Genomic DNA, 15,815 nt, shown 5'->3' with positions numbered 1-15,815 from the left:
CAGTACTGGTGGTCAATTCGAGTGAGAAACTGCAGAAGATGGTGACTGAGTTTGGAAAAGTGTGTGAAAGGAGAAAGTTGAGAGTAAATGTAAATAAGAGCAAGGTCATTAGGTTCAGTAGGGTTGAGGGACAAGTTAATTGGGATATAAGTTTGAATGGAGAAAAATTGGAAGAGGTGAAGTGTTTCAGATATCTGGTTAGATAATTCTAATCTGGACTGTCACAGCGCATTTTACATTATACCGCAAAGAAGGATGATTAAGAAATGGATAAGAACGAAACGCCTTATGGGGACCTCATTAGGCTCCCTGGTTGTTCTGATACACTGCAGATAAAATCCACCCCAAGCAGTGGTAAAGTAACTAGGATGGGACACAGTGAGAGAAATCCTTAATATGATCACCATCTAGCAGTATATAGGCAATCAACATCACAGTTCCTTACCATCGATAAGTGCTTCTCTTTAGATTAGGTGTATTCACATTTTTACATTTCTTTTTTTACCTTTCAGTTCATATCACAATACCACCAGCTACTCACTACCTATGAACACCCTGTGGTCGACGTTTATTAAGGATTTTATGGTAAACCGTAGTAATCTAGGAAAAGATTAAACAAAGTGACAACGGTGAAAGTAAGACTGCACTCAGAGCCTTACTGGAGGAAAACGCAATACTCAGGGGGGAGATACAACGTTAGAAAATGGATCGCCCAAGACTTTACCCCACACCATCTCACCACTAGAGCCTGCTTTCCCCAGCTCCTTCCCTGGCCATCCTGGTCCACCTCATCCTCGCTCGCACCCCCCCCCCCCACAACAACCTACCCTCCAACACATGTCCAGCGACCACTGACTGCCCTACTCCTCCCCCGCTTGCAACTTCCACCTACAGCTCATGCCCTCACAGCCCCTCCTAAACCTCATCATGTCCATCAACCTTCTCCCCTTGCCTCACTTCAGAAACCTCTAACCAACGATCTCCACCCTTATCAAATACGAGTATAACAATGGCAAAACACACATTCACAGTGAAATAACCTATCAAGTACTACACAACCGACCTTCCAACTCAGTCTTTAACTCCAATCCACCAGACATACACCCATAAGAAATCACACTCCCCAGACAAGCACGAATCACACTCCTGCTTATGCTTTGGACGTCACCCATCACTACAAACATCGTTTCATAACATCTAAGACCCTTCATGCCTACGATGCAACAACCTTACACAAGACATGAAGCACTCACTACTGATTTGCCCTGAAATCTCTGCACATAGACGCACGTACAATATCACAACACCTTATGACCTGTGAACCACACCGATGAAGAGAAAGAACTCTTGGGGCAGGAGATATATATATATATATATATATATATATATATATATATATATGTATATATATATTTGCGTGTGTGGACGTATGTATATACATGTGTATGGGGGGGGGTTGGGCCATTTCTTTCGTCTGTTTCCTTGCGCTACCTCGCAAACGCGGGAGACAGCGACAAAGTATAATAAAAAAAAAATTATATATATATATATATATATATATATATATATATATATATATATATATATATATATGCTCATTAAGCCCTTTTAAATGACATCATGTATATTGTCAAAAATGTATCTGTAGCCTCCATGAAAAAAAATTGCCTGAACCCTTAGCGCAAACATTTTTCTCCTAATAGAAAGCCGTCTGGTAATGCACAAGATTACTTACGCCATGCACTTGTTATCCCAGCATGCATCAGTGTACTATACAGTGATATTGCTGCATGGACGTTGGTAAAATGTACGGCAATATGCAATTGAAAACAAGAAACACAGGTACTGCTTAAACGTCCCTCCATGAACTAAATGTAAAGGACGAAAAATATAAAATAATGAGCCTATTACACGGAAAAACTTAAGTATGCCATGATAATTTTCTCTGCCTAACACATGTATGTAATAAATCTGACCTTGCCATCATTCAGCATTCCTGAGTGATACCACTTGAAAGAATAAAAGAAAAAAAATCTTGTATGCACAATTCACGCAATTATAAGTCCCTAAATCTATAGTTACCACTGGGGTGCCTGCAGAATCTTAACAAGTATTGTTGTTGAGTTACCACAGGGGTACCTAGAGTTTCTTATAATGTACTGTTCCTGAGTTACCACAGGGGTACCTAAAGTTTCTTATAATGTGCTGTTCCTGAGTTACCACAGGGGGTACCTAGAGTCTCCATCATGTACTATTCTTAAGTTACCACAGGGGGTACCTAGAGTTTCTTACCATGTATTGCCCTAGAGTTATCGTGTTGACAAGACTGTGTATAGAGACAGACAGACAGACAAACAGACAGATAAATGTCAGACGTTAATGATATCATGTCCCACATACAACGTGTGTGTGTGTGTGTGTGTGGTGGTTGGGCATAACCAGATATATTCATAATCTTTTACACTAACATCACACCACAGACAGTAAAGCGTGTAACAAGCTCTTCTCATAAGTTTTACGTGTACTTACAAATTAAATCAATCTTCACATAAGTTTTACGTGTACTTACAAATTAAATCAATCTTCACATAAGTTTTACGTGTACTTACAAATTAAACCAATCTTCACGTAAGTTTTACTTGTACTCACAAATTAAATCAATCTTCACATAAGTTTTATGTGTACTTACAAATAAAACCAATCATCACATAAGTTTTACGTGTACCTAGAAATTAAACCAATCTTCACATATGTTTTACGTGTACTTACAAATTAAATCAATCTTCACTTAAGTTTTACGTGTACTTAGAAATTAAACCAATCTTCACATAACTTTTACGTGTACTTAAAAATCAAACCAATCTTCACATAAGTTATACGTGTACTTAAAAATTAAACCAATCTTCACGTAAGTTATACATGTACTTACAAAGTAAGCCAATCTTCACATAAGTTTTACCAGTCTTTTATACCGTTCACTTTTCATGGCACAAATGGTTCCCAGTCAACAACACTGGGATCCAAGCCATCTAAAACTATAGAGAGATAGCCTGATAAGTAGACTTTGAAGGCGTAATAGACACCATCTGATGCGCCTTGCAAGGCTAACCAGAAAAATGAAAACAAGGCGAAAAGTGAACCTCACCTGAAGTGTGACCCCTTTATGACCTCCACAGCCAGTCTCCCAGTCGTGCCGTTGTAGGTGAGGCCAATCAGCAGTTCTGGGACGCCACTATGGACAGAGTGGTTTGATCCCGTGGAGTCACTGCGCGTCAAGCTGCTCACTTCTGTTCGGCTCTCAGCTCGCTGAAGGGGAGGAGAGGAGAGGAGGGGGTTATGTTCACACACTTCGCTACAGGTTGTCACTGACGGTGTGTACGTAAACGGCAATGATTCTACAAGGAGGAGTTAAATGAAGTTTGGAAGAGAGTGCCAATGAGTAAACGAGTGATATATATATATATATATATATATATATATATATATATATATATATATATATATATATATATATATATATATATATATATATATATATATTTGTAATATGTAATTTCATACATATTCGCTATTTCCCGCATTAGTGAGGTAGCGTTAAGAACAAAGGACTGAGCCTTAGAGGGAATATCCTCACTTGGCCCCATTCTCTGATCCTTCTTTTGGAAAATTAAAAAAAGAGGAGGAGAGGATTTCCAGAAAAGACGAGTCTGCGGCAAGGGTGTGTGTTGTCAGCATGGTTGTGTGAGAGGTAAATGCAAGGGTCTTGGAGAAAGGGACGAGTATGCAGTGTGGAGAGGGGGTCAGAGGCCTGGGAAGTAAGACAGTTGTTGTTTGCTAACGACAAAGCGCTGGTGGCAGATTCGAGTGAGAAAATGAGTCGGGTGTTGTGTACGAAGGGATGATAAGAGAGTAAATATTTGATTAAAAGCAAGGTCATTAGGTTTAGCAGGGCAGAGGGACCGGTCAGTTGGGGGTGTGCTTGAATGGAGAAATATTGGAGGAAGTAGAGTGCTTTAAGTACCTGGGATTGGACATGGCAGGGAATGGAACCATGGAAGCGGAAGTGAGTCAAAGGGTGGGTAAGAGGCCAAAGTTTCGGGGAGGACTGGAAATGCATGAAAAGAGAGTTCGTTATCTGGGAGGGCGAGCATGAGTATGTTGTATAGATGCGAGGCAAGGGCTATCAGTGAGCATGTGCGAAGGAGGGTGGATGTGCGGAAAATGAAATGTTTGAGAACAGTATATGGGGAGAGGTCGTTTGATCGAGGGTGAAATAAAAAGGTAAGAGAGAGGTTGTCAGAAATGGAGGGGACAAGAAGAGGGAGACAAAATTGGAGATGGAAGGATGGAGTGAAAAAAGCGACTGTTTGGGGCCTGAATATGCAGAGGAGTGAAAGGCTTACACGGATAGGGTGAACTGGAGTGATGTGATATACAGGGGTCGACGAGCTGTAAATAAACAGTACCAGGGCATATGTAGCGCCTGGGGTAAACCATGGAAAGGTTTGTGGGGCCTGGTTGTGGATAAGGAGCTTTGTTTTTGGCGAATTACACATGACAGTCCAAGACTGGATGTGAGCGAATGCGTCCGTTCCGCGTATATTCCATGCGCTACCTCGCTAACGAGGGAAATGTCGAAAACGTTTGAACGAAATTAGAAGTAAACTTATCATTATTAATATCATTATCTATATACAACCACAGGACCACTTCCACGAAGAGGTCCTACGTCTATAACCCCAGGACTCTATGTCCAGAGGCTCCTGCAGCTTCAAGGCTATGCTACACTCAGCAGTAAGGAGAGGAAGGACTCCTTTGAACACTGAAATTCTTTGAAGTGACCAGACCATACGGCACACTTACACCGTTGTTCTGCAAAACATATATATACATTTCTTCTAGCTAGATATCTCTGAGTGTAACAATACATCAAAGGCAACCAAAAGCTCTACATGTGAGAACACCATAGGCTGGAAGGCTTCCCTTTGTAGGAGCCATAGGGATGAGTAGCTACGTTACAATATCTAGTGTGCGAGTGTTGCTTACTGCGAGGTTAGCCCGAGGTTCCAGCGTGAGCCAGAAGGTGTTGCCGAGGGTGAGGTTGATAGAAGCGAAGGGGACAATCACCTCTCCCACCATCTTTTCCCGCCGCATGCGTTCACACCCGTACAGCCGCAGCCGAACTCCAAGCTGCTGCACTTCATCTGTATGGGTAAAGGGGTTATCATGAACATCAGGGGAAACATAAAGGGAAGGAAAGGAGTACTATTCTAAATCTTTTCTTCAAAGACTTGATATAAGTGGACCTTATTCTAAGTGCAGAGAGTAGTATAAGAAAATGTTGGTGGCAATTCGTGTTACAGGATGTCATATATTATGCCAGGATTGCTGATTAATATGTACCTGGATGTCGTTCTTGATTTAGACCTTCATAGTCATTTTCAAGGTCATCGAGGTCAACAAAGGGTCAAGATCGTACTTGTTACAGTAATTGTTTTCATTATATATTTTATATAAACTTATTAACCTAAAAATTAAAGTGTCGAACTACTTTCAGATACATGTTTTATCACAGAAGCACATGAAATCTATGACTTTCATCCCAGGCAGAAATTTTTGCCAATTTTGGCAACAGTTTTTAATGAGAACCTTCTGCAAATCATATGAACTTCTATGCATCTTCGTGGATGAAAGATGTGCGCTACGATCACATAAGCCGAAACTGAAATATCAACACCTTCATACACAGAAGTGACAAATGACGAACATGCATGAAAAAAATATACACATATTTTATGATTAACCCCAGGACCTCTTCCTGAGGAAGTATCCTGGCTTTACCTCGGGGGACTTTCTGAAAAAAACTCCTGGATCCTAAGACTGCGCTATCTCCACAAGCAGGGAAATATGGACTCGTTTTGAGTGAGATAAGTTCATAGAAAAGACTGTACTACCAGCGCTAAAGTCTCGCCAGAAGTGAATTTTCACTCACATAGTAACCTCAGATTGCTGCTGCTGCACTAGTAGCGGAGGGTAGTAAGTCGCCACCGTCCACCACGGACGCACCGCTGCCGTGGGTTTCGGGGGGAGGCAAGTGTCGGTGGCGCAATGAGCCTAGCCTAGCCCTTGACCGCCATCATGTGGATGGAGCGCTTGTTTTCTATGCATTTGCGCAACACTCGCGGTCTTTATTCTAAATATCTTTCTCTGCTGACCACCACCTGTTTACTTAAATAATTTCTAACATTTGTGAAACCTGAGAGTCGAACATGGGCTACTGTGGGCAGCAAATGGTGGTCCAGTAGTAAGCGTTCGACTCTTGGGTCCCGCAAAGGATATATATATATTAAAGTTACCATCGGAGAGGTTGGTATCATATAATCGGAAAAGCCTCGTAGAGAAATTTCCTCACTCTAACGCAGTTCACCCCTTCCCTGCTACTGAATGTAGAGCGAGCCTCCCTAGGCAGAGAGTCCATGCAGAAGGAGGCCTGATGTTATGATGATGATAATAATAATAATAATAATAATAATAATAATAATAATAATAATAACAATAATTAGAATGATAATAATATACAATAACTATGATAATGATAATAATGATAATAATGAAAATAATGATAATAATAGTAATAATGATAACTGCAATACGTTCCTCCTCACACTGACCTGGGTTGATTTTAGTGAAGACAAATGCTTCATTGAACTGTGGGTTATCTCCTGGTCGGATGCGGGTCTTGTGTTTTTGCTTGCGTGCCGGCAGCAGCAAAATCCGCACCTGTGAGGGTCAGAGGCAATCAGATCTGGCAACCACTTCTTTGGGCTTTCATTGGCAATGCAAATATAGACGTCAGATTTATATTACTTGAGGAAAACTGAACGCTGATATCATGAGCATAAATGGACATAAAAAAAAAATCCTAAATTGGGTTTTAGTTCTCTAACTATTAAATACCCGCTTTACCTATTTAATCTGGTTTTTTTTTTACCTTGAATCAGAGAGAGAGAGAGAGAGAGAGAGAGAGCATACGTGCGTGCACCCACCTGTGTGTTGGCAGCACCTCCTCGTTCCTTGCTGGGGACGTCCTTCGCCTGCAGGATGTGGACTGTGAGCGTCTTCGTCGGCAGGTCATAGGCAAAACCTGCCTCTATAGTGCCACACCTCACCAGGAGTGCCTCGCCGACTGTACCATCCTCGCGGCACTCCTGTCGGACAGCAGATGAGTGAAACACAACCTGGTTCATTCCCAACTTCCATTCACTCAGCCACTGACAGCTCCAGATGGATGGTGAGAGAGAGAGAGAGAGAGAGAGAGAGAGAGAGAGAGAGAGAGAGAGAGAGAGAGAGAGAGAGAGAGAGAGAGAGAGAGAGAGAGAGAATGTGTTCCCACCTACTTATGTGCCGACAACGGAGGTTTTCCCAATAAGCAAGGCTTGAATGAAGCCCTTGCTGCACGTCTTGCTTGGCTGTTAATAGTCCAATTTCTTCCCCACTCTCAAATACCTTACAAAAACTACTAATCTTGGGTTCACCTGGGAGAGTTCGCAGCCATTATTCTAAGTTTCTTTGAAAATGTTTCTGTTCATGTCCCGCGCACATTTCGTGCGTTGTTCGGCAGGGCATTGAATAGTCAATTCTTTTCCTCCACCGTTCTGGATTCTTGTATATTCATATCGGATATATTTTTGGTACATTCCACGATATTATTGCAGACTTAACCACACTTCTCCTTCCTTGTTGAGAGGCTCTTATGCCCAGTATGATGACCTTTATCTTTTCAACTTGGCGCCAGGAATAAACTCTCAAGTATCTTTCTTGTCTTCTATATAAGCTTTGACGTCAAGCTCAAAGTTCCTTCAGATCGTATGTTCCATTCCCCTGATTTTGTTTATGGTGTGTTTCTGAAGTCTCTCTTAACAGGTTTATTGTCTCTCAAATACGTTTTCTTTAATCATTTTTCATATTTAGTTTTCTCTTATCGTGTCACCCATCACTTGACTTTATTGCGCTATCTTACCAATCTGCTCTTTGAATTCTGGTCTCTCATTCATGAAGAGAGAGTACGTACTTATGAGTACCTACTCACAACGAAAGTGTGCCAATAGACAGGGCTACCGCGTAGTGCTAACCACAGGTACGTAAATGAAGGGTTACGAAGAACGAGTCTTGTGAGTTACGTGTTGACATATGTTCGATAGACAGATTGTACATGTTTGTGGACTGAAAGCCAGCAGCTTATGTGTGCGAGTGAGGGAAAAAAAACAATAGACAGCTATTTGGGCCAAAGGAGTAAAACTTGTCAGCCACTAAAGTATGGACTCACAACGCAGCTGTCCCTAATCATCCCCAGTAGTACCGGTTACATACCTCCCTGATCGGTAGCTGCTTACCACCAACCGGAAAGAGAGAGAGAGAGAGAGAGAGAGAGAGAGAGAGAGAGAGAGAGAGAGAGAGAGAGAGAGAGAGAGAGAGAGAGAGAGAGAGAGAGAGAGAGAGTACCTGCCAAGCAGCAGCTAAGGCTAGATTCAAATATGATGACACACACACCACCCACCACCGCACGTCGTGCTTGACGTATGCGACACTCCTTCTCAGCTCTGTATTTACATAATTATCAATACCTGCTTCATCTGGGGTTATAGCTAATTTCAACCACACGTCAAGTATTCTTTAAAATGTTTCTGCCGTTGTTCCATGCACGTCTCGCATTACTTCTCGCAGCTCACTGATTAACGTTTTCACTTGCTGTTTGGGCTCTCGTATATTTTTGTCCGATTTATTTTCGGTTTGTCCTTTTTCGCCTCTAACCGAATTTCTTCTTCCCCTCAAGGTATGTCATTTGTGTGAAAGGTTTTACCAGTGACCATACAGCCATATGTAACTTTGTTTCATGGAATACGCTGTCACAAATACACAAATTTGTATATTGTTTGTGATAGATGTATGATAATGTTTTCCTGTACAAGATTTATACCCACATTCTAGTATTTTTGAAATTCCCTAACGTTACAGATCATTAGTTGAAGCTACGAGTGAAGAGGAGAACAGTGAAAAGAATAATATACATGTCTATAAAGAGACAATCATCACAAAACCTGCAAAATACATTACAATGATAATCAGATACGTGAACATACAAGGTATAGACAAGAGGACGGAATTTATCATCAGAATTTATCATCAATGTTTTACAGTTTCTCAGTGGGAATTATCACACTATCACTCCACTCGATGTCTCTGACTTGCTAATGCTGTCTTAATTAAGTCTCGAACATTCCCACAGCCAGTACTTTATTTTTTTTACCATTTTTCCTTCCTATAACGACTATTGTACTACAAAATAGTTCTTCATTCATTCGCCCATCTCTGTATGATCGAATCACCCATTTTCTCTCTCTCTCTCTCTCTCTCTCTCTCTCCTAAAAAAAAATATTTGCTTTCTCTTACTTCGTTTTCTGTGTCATATACACAACAGCTCTGGACCGACCGATACATCCTCCTTCGCACACCTGTTCCACCTGTTTACTCCCGTGTGGATAATAAAGTCAACACCTCGATCCATCACTCCCAGATGAGCTCTGATCTTCCCTTCCATTATGTTACGCTGAATCATAATCTTAAATCCACCCGGTCGGATGTTTACTCAGAGGAATACGGCAGGGGAGAGAGAGAGAGAGAGAGAGAGAGAGAGAGAGAGAGAGAGAGAGAGAGAGAGAGAGAGAGAGAGAATATCCCACAAAATGGTGCTATTAGGCATGGGGCTAACACGTCACGCTCACTGCGCGACGAGAGAGAGAGAGAAAGAGAGAGAGAGAGAGAGAGAGAGAGAGAGAGAGAGAGAGAGAGAGAGAGAGAGAGAGAGAGAGAGAGAGAGAGAGAGAGACTGGGGATGGGGGGATAATGTAACTGGTGCCCACATTGAACCTCGCCCCCCAACACTTACTCTTTCTCACACTCATATACATAAACATTGTTGGATTTAATCAAGCTGAAGGTCATTATGTGGGATTTACAACACATGTGAAACTCACCACTCGTAGTGAGGAGAAACTTGTAGTTAGAGACTTGAAGTGAGGAGAGCCTTGTGGTGAGGATAATCTCGTAGTGAGGATAGACTTACTAGCGAGGACAACATTTGTAGTGAGGATAGACTTGCTAGCGAGGACAAAACTTGTAGTGAGGATAGACTTACTAGCGAGGACAACATTTGTAGTGAGGATAGACTTGCTAGCGAGGACAAAACTTGTAGTGAGGATAGACTTACTAGCGAGGACAACATTTGTAGTGAGGATAGACTTACTAGCGAGGACAACATTTGTAGTGAGGATAGACTTACTAGTGAGGACAAAACTTGTAGTGAGGATAGACTTACTAGCGAGGACAACATTTGTAGTGAGGATAGACTTACTAGTGAGGACAAAACTTGTAGTGAGGATAGACTTACTAGCGAGGACAACATTTGTAGTGAGGATAGACTTACTAGCGAGGACAAAACTTGTAGTGAGGATAGACTTACTAGCGAGGACAACATTTGTAGTGAGGATAGACTTACTAGCGAGGACAACATTTGTAGTGAGGATAGACTTACTAGTGAGGACAAAACTTGTAGTGAGGATAGACTTACTAGCGAGGACAACATTTGTAGTGAGGATAGACTTACTAGCGGACAAAACTTGTAGTGAGGATAGACTTACTAGTGAGGACAAAACTTGTAGTGAGGATAGACTTACTAGCGAGGACAAAACTTGTAGTGAGGATAGACTTACTAGCGAGGACAAAATTTGTGAGGATAGACTTGCTAGCGAGGACAAAACTTGTAGTGAGGACAGACTTACTAGCGAGGACAAAACTTGTAGTGAGGATAGCCTTATAAGTGAGGACAAAACTTGTAGTGAGGATAGACTTACTAGTGAGGACAAAACTTGTAGTGAGGACAGACTTACTAGTGAGGACAAAACTTGTAGTGAGGATAGCCTTATAAGTGAGGACAAAACTTGTAGTGAGGATAGACTTACTAGTGAGGACAAAACTTGTAGTGAGGATAGCCTTATAAGTGAGGACAAAACTTGTAGTGAGGATAGACTTACTAGTGAGGACAAAACTTGTAGTGAGGACAGACTTACTAGTGAGGACAAAACTTGTAGTGAGGATAGCCTTATAAGTGAGGACAAAACTTGTAGTGAGGATAGACTTACTAGTGAGGACAAAACTTGTAGTGAGGATAGCCTTATAAGTGAGGACAAAACTTGTAGTGAGGATAGACTTACTAGTGAGGACAAAACTTGTAGTGAGGATAGCCTTATAAGTGAGGACAAAACTTGTAGAGAGGAGAATCTTGTAATGACGAGAAATGTAGAGGAGGAACTTGTAAAGCGAGACCTCATCTTTAACGGAGGTTCGTATAAGAGATTTTCGTTCAACGGGCAACCTAGCTGTTCATCCTCCCTTGGGGGTAGGTTGATAAAATGGGTACCCTGCTTAGATTAGGGTATATATATATATATATATATATATATATATATATATATATATATATATATATATATATATATATATATATATATATATATATATATAAAGGGTAAGGGAGAAGTGTGGTAACAAAAAGAGTGTGGATGACAGAGCTGGAGAGGGTGTACTGAAATAGTTTGGACATATGGAGAGAATGGGATAGGAAAAGTTAACAATGAGATACACGAGTCAGAAGTGGAGGGAATACGGAGAAACGGGAGACCGAATTGGAGGTGGAAGGATGGAGTGAAAAAGATTTTGAGTTATCGGTGCCTGAATATGCAGGAGGGTGAAAGGCGTGCACGGTATATAGTGAATTGGAACTATGTTGTACACAGGGGTCGACGTGCTGTCAATGAACTGATTTGGAGCTATGGTTTCCTTGCATTACACATGACAGCTAAAGAATGGATGTTAGCAGATGTGGCCATTCTTCGTCTGTTCCTGGCGCTACCTCGCTGACGATTTATCATGTTCCTTATTGGTATTTTCGCGCTTCTTACGAGCTACTTTCTCAGACAACAGGCGCTCTTTCATTTCACCGTTCCACCACCTTAGCTTTGATTCAGAAACAGATCGTGGTCTACAAAGCATTGGCACAGAGGTCCACTATACTGCTTTGAAGGTTTTACTGAAGCTTTTCCAAGCTACGTTCATGTCGTTTTCATTGACTATATCATCCCAGGTTTGCCTGTCATGAGCAATGCGAAGAGCATTAGAATTTGCAAGTTTGAAATTAGGTATTTTTTTCGCGACTGTCATGTTAACAAAACATCACGTGCAGTGTTGAAAGTGACCTCAAAAATGATTTGTCGAAAATCAATTGTACCAAACTTTTCTCCAACCTCAACATTATGGACGCCGCGAGTAGGTTTCTGGAATAATTGGATCAGGGCACTACCAAGCAAATTTAGGTAGAGTCTACGACCAGAGATAATGGAAGGGGATTGTTGTGAGGAGAAACATCTAGTGAAGAGGAACTTCTGGTGGGGAGAAAGTTGTAGGGATGAGAAACTCAGAGAGAGAGAAGAATCTTGTAGTGAAGAGAATCTTGTAGTTAAGAGTAATTCTTAGTGAGGGGAACTTGTAGAGGAGGAAAGTGTTGCGAGGAGAAATGTGTAGTGCTAAGAATCTTGTTTTGAGGAGAATCGTTTGGTTAGAAACTTGTAGTTAGGATAAGCTTGTAAAGAAAAACTTGCAGAGGACAATTGTAGGTGAATCTTGTAGTGAGGGAGAACTTGTAGTGAGCGGGGGAGGGGTTGGGGAAGACTTGTAACGAGAACAATCTTGCAGTGAGGAACTTGTGAGTGGGATCTTGTAAAGTGAGGAGTAACATAAGAGCGACTTACCACACCCCACTGTCCAGCGGACGCGGGGCATATGGGCAGATGGTTGGAGCTGCCAGTCTTGTGTTGCTCCTCTGGACTCATACACATGGTGCGGTGCTTCTCTACATAACTGTCCTTAAGTGTACAGCTTACTTTACTGTTCTAGGGTGTAGAATTGGAAAGAAATACTCAAAAAAACAAATATAATGAACTAAACCAACACACAGTTATATCCAAAACAAGAACACACCTATGATGTACACCATATACACCTGTATATATACGAAATAATGTTGAGTCTTAAGACTAGGACAATATTCCCGGTAGAGTACAAGGTAACTCCTCCGATGTATCCTCCCTCCCTTCTTGCCTGCCCCTCTCTCAGGTGTACCACACCATTCTCCGCTCTCTCAGTACTGGGCACTCTCGTTCATTCAACACTACCACACACACACAATCAACTCCTCTGATGCCCAACCTCACTGCTGGATCGCTGCACATTACTGTCATCTTCCCTCAGTTTTCAAAACATATGTTTCCCCTGTATGCTTATGACATTGTTCTGCTTTCCTGATCGTAAAGGATCTATTCTAAGAATGTCAGTTCTCCTCAACTTTCTAATGTTCTTGTTTATAATCCCATTCATCACTCTTTAGTGTTGGCTTTGACACCGCCAAATCTCTCATATAGTCTCATTTGCCTGACATTCATTCTCTAGCTATCGTGCGGCATGCATCGAAACCACAGTCCCCCATCCACAACCAGGCCCCACAGACCTTTCCATGGTTTATCCCGGCTATTACATATACCCTGGTTCAATCCACCGACAGCACTTGGCCCCCTCTACACCACATCGATTCAATTCACTTTCTCTCGTCCTCACATTTCACCCTCTTGAATGATGAAGCCCTGATCACTCAAAATCTTCTTTACTCCATTACCCTTCTCTTCCACTTTTGACATATATCCTCCTTGTCAACCTTTCCTCACTCATTATCTCCGTATGTCTAAACCATTTCAGCACACCCTCTTCTGCTCTCTCAACCACAGTCTTATTACCAAACCTCTCTCTTACCCTATCATTCCAACTCGATCAACGTTCCTCACACTACATTTTCATCACATCCACGTGAAACTTCTTCATCAATCGCTTTCATTTTAAACATGTTCAATAAAACAAAAATCTATCTCAAGCGATGCTAGAGTCTTCCACCTGTTCCTCGACCCCTTGAGTGAGATACAAGCCTCTGTAATACTGGGTTTACTCACCATCATCACTCACACCACCTGGCCCTCAGCAATACCAACTGTGTCAATATCACCACCACATCAACCGTTATTACCTGCAAGACTTACCACCTTGCACCAGCATCACTCACCTGAGTCCCATCAAAGCCCGTACCACCCACACAAGTCACACCACCCACATGAGTCACATACCACTCATATGAGTCACTACAATACTCATGCCACCCACAGGTTCACTCCACCTCCTCGCTTCACCCACACGAGACACACTGTAACACTCGTGTCACCCACGTAAGTCACATCAATTCTCATATCACTCATAAAATCACACTAACTCTCACGCCACTCACATGACTCACTCTAACATTCATACCACCCACACGAGGCACATCACCACCCGTGCCACTCACAAGAGAACCTCCCACGGCCACGCCCGCGTCCCTGCAGGAGTAGCTGTTGCATCACTCACCTGGCGGTAGGTGCCGTCGTAGGGCGAGTGATTGGGGGACATTTGTCGGTACGACCTGGGATCCCTGTGGCGCAGTGCCCGATGGGTCAGCAGGTCGTCGTCGCCACTCGTCGTGGACCCTGAGGACGAGGCTGATGACGATGAGACACCCACACTCACGCCCACGGGCTCCTCCTCACCTCCTCCCACGCCCGCACGCCCTTTCTCAGCGAGGGAAATGAGGTCGGTGTTAGCGTCGTAGCCACAGCCATCCCCGCGACCTACGGGGAGGGGGGTGAAGGGTGCTGTGTATGGTGCCAACGCCACTACTGCTGCTGCTGCTGCTGCTACTACTGTCTTAGCCTTGGGTAACTGTGTTACTGTCCCTCGTTGCTCGTGCAACAACTACGTATGTGTTCTTGTAGTTAGTCCTACTACTACTACTACTACTACTACTGTTGCCTCTGTGATGTAGATGTAGAGTGTACCCTGTGCTTACTGTTGACCAGACTAGCCTTACTGTTATTATAATGTACTGTTGGTGTCATCCCTTACTGTTACCGTTGTTGCCGTTAATGTTGGTCATCCCTCTACTGTTATTACTTCTACAGGAACAGGGAATGGCACTGCTACAACTGGTGCCCTTGCTTTTGCGCCTGCTTCCGCTAGCACTGCTACTCCAGCTACTGCTGTTATTTCTACCATCTTTCAAAATCTGTGGCGCAACAACTCCAGTATGGTGGGGACGGGGTCAGGTCAGGTCTGAGTTTAGAAATCCGACAACTTTGAAATAGGAGTGAGCACGTCCTATGTTTACCTAGAGCGATAGTCGGCTATACCTCCGTGGCCCTTGCCATGATCCAGGTGCTTCTTGGTGACCAATATAAGATGCTACGTGCTCACTGGCTACCAATTCTTACGATAAGATGGTCATTAGTAACCCAGAACCGGTATTATGAGTCTTTTGGTGACTTATTACGAGTGTCTGGTGCATCTTACCGACTTGTATAAGGTGTTATGTGCCCTATGGTTAACAGTCTTAGGTGTTCTGTGCCTTTTGGTCATCAATGCCAGTTAAGTGCATACTGGTCACCTAATAACCAAGTATCGACTACTCTATGGTGATGTACGGTAAGTGTTGAGTGCTCTATGGTGACTTACATCAGGTCCAGAGTGCCCTATCGTTACATACACTATGTGTTGGGTGCCCTGGGCCTATGGTGATCTATAACGAGTCTTGGGTTCCCTGTAGTTACCTGCACAATGTGTTAAGTTGC

General features: G+C 42.6%; 1 protein-coding gene across 1 annotated transcript in view; it reads right to left on the bottom strand.

Annotated features, from left to right (window-relative positions):
* LOC139761851 (synaptotagmin-16-like) overlaps positions 1 to 15,243 on the bottom strand; it is a 47,005-nt gene extending 31,762 nt beyond the window's left edge. Inside the window, exons 1-7 of the mRNA XM_071686810.1 lie at positions 15,142 to 15,243; positions 14,560 to 14,943; positions 12,864 to 13,004; positions 7,047 to 7,208; positions 6,672 to 6,780; positions 5,047 to 5,204; positions 3,146 to 3,306 (exon numbers count right to left, since the gene is read on the bottom strand). Coding sequence (XP_071542911.1) covers positions 3,146 to 3,306; positions 5,047 to 5,204; positions 6,672 to 6,780; positions 7,047 to 7,208; positions 12,864 to 13,004; positions 14,560 to 14,943; positions 15,142 to 15,243 — 1,217 coding nt within the window. The remainder of the gene's footprint in view (positions 1 to 3,145; positions 3,307 to 5,046; positions 5,205 to 6,671; positions 6,781 to 7,046; positions 7,209 to 12,863; positions 13,005 to 14,559; positions 14,944 to 15,141) is intronic.
* Positions 15,244 to 15,815: the final 572 nt, after the last annotated feature.

This window comes from Panulirus ornatus, chromosome 1 (genome assembly GCF_036320965.1).
Source record: "Panulirus ornatus isolate Po-2019 chromosome 1, ASM3632096v1, whole genome shotgun sequence".
NCBI classification, from domain to species: Eukaryota; Metazoa; Arthropoda; class Malacostraca; order Decapoda; family Palinuridae; genus Panulirus; species Panulirus ornatus.
The sequence above is the reverse complement of the archived record's forward strand: the minus strand, read 5'-3'. Positions and strand labels throughout refer to the sequence as shown.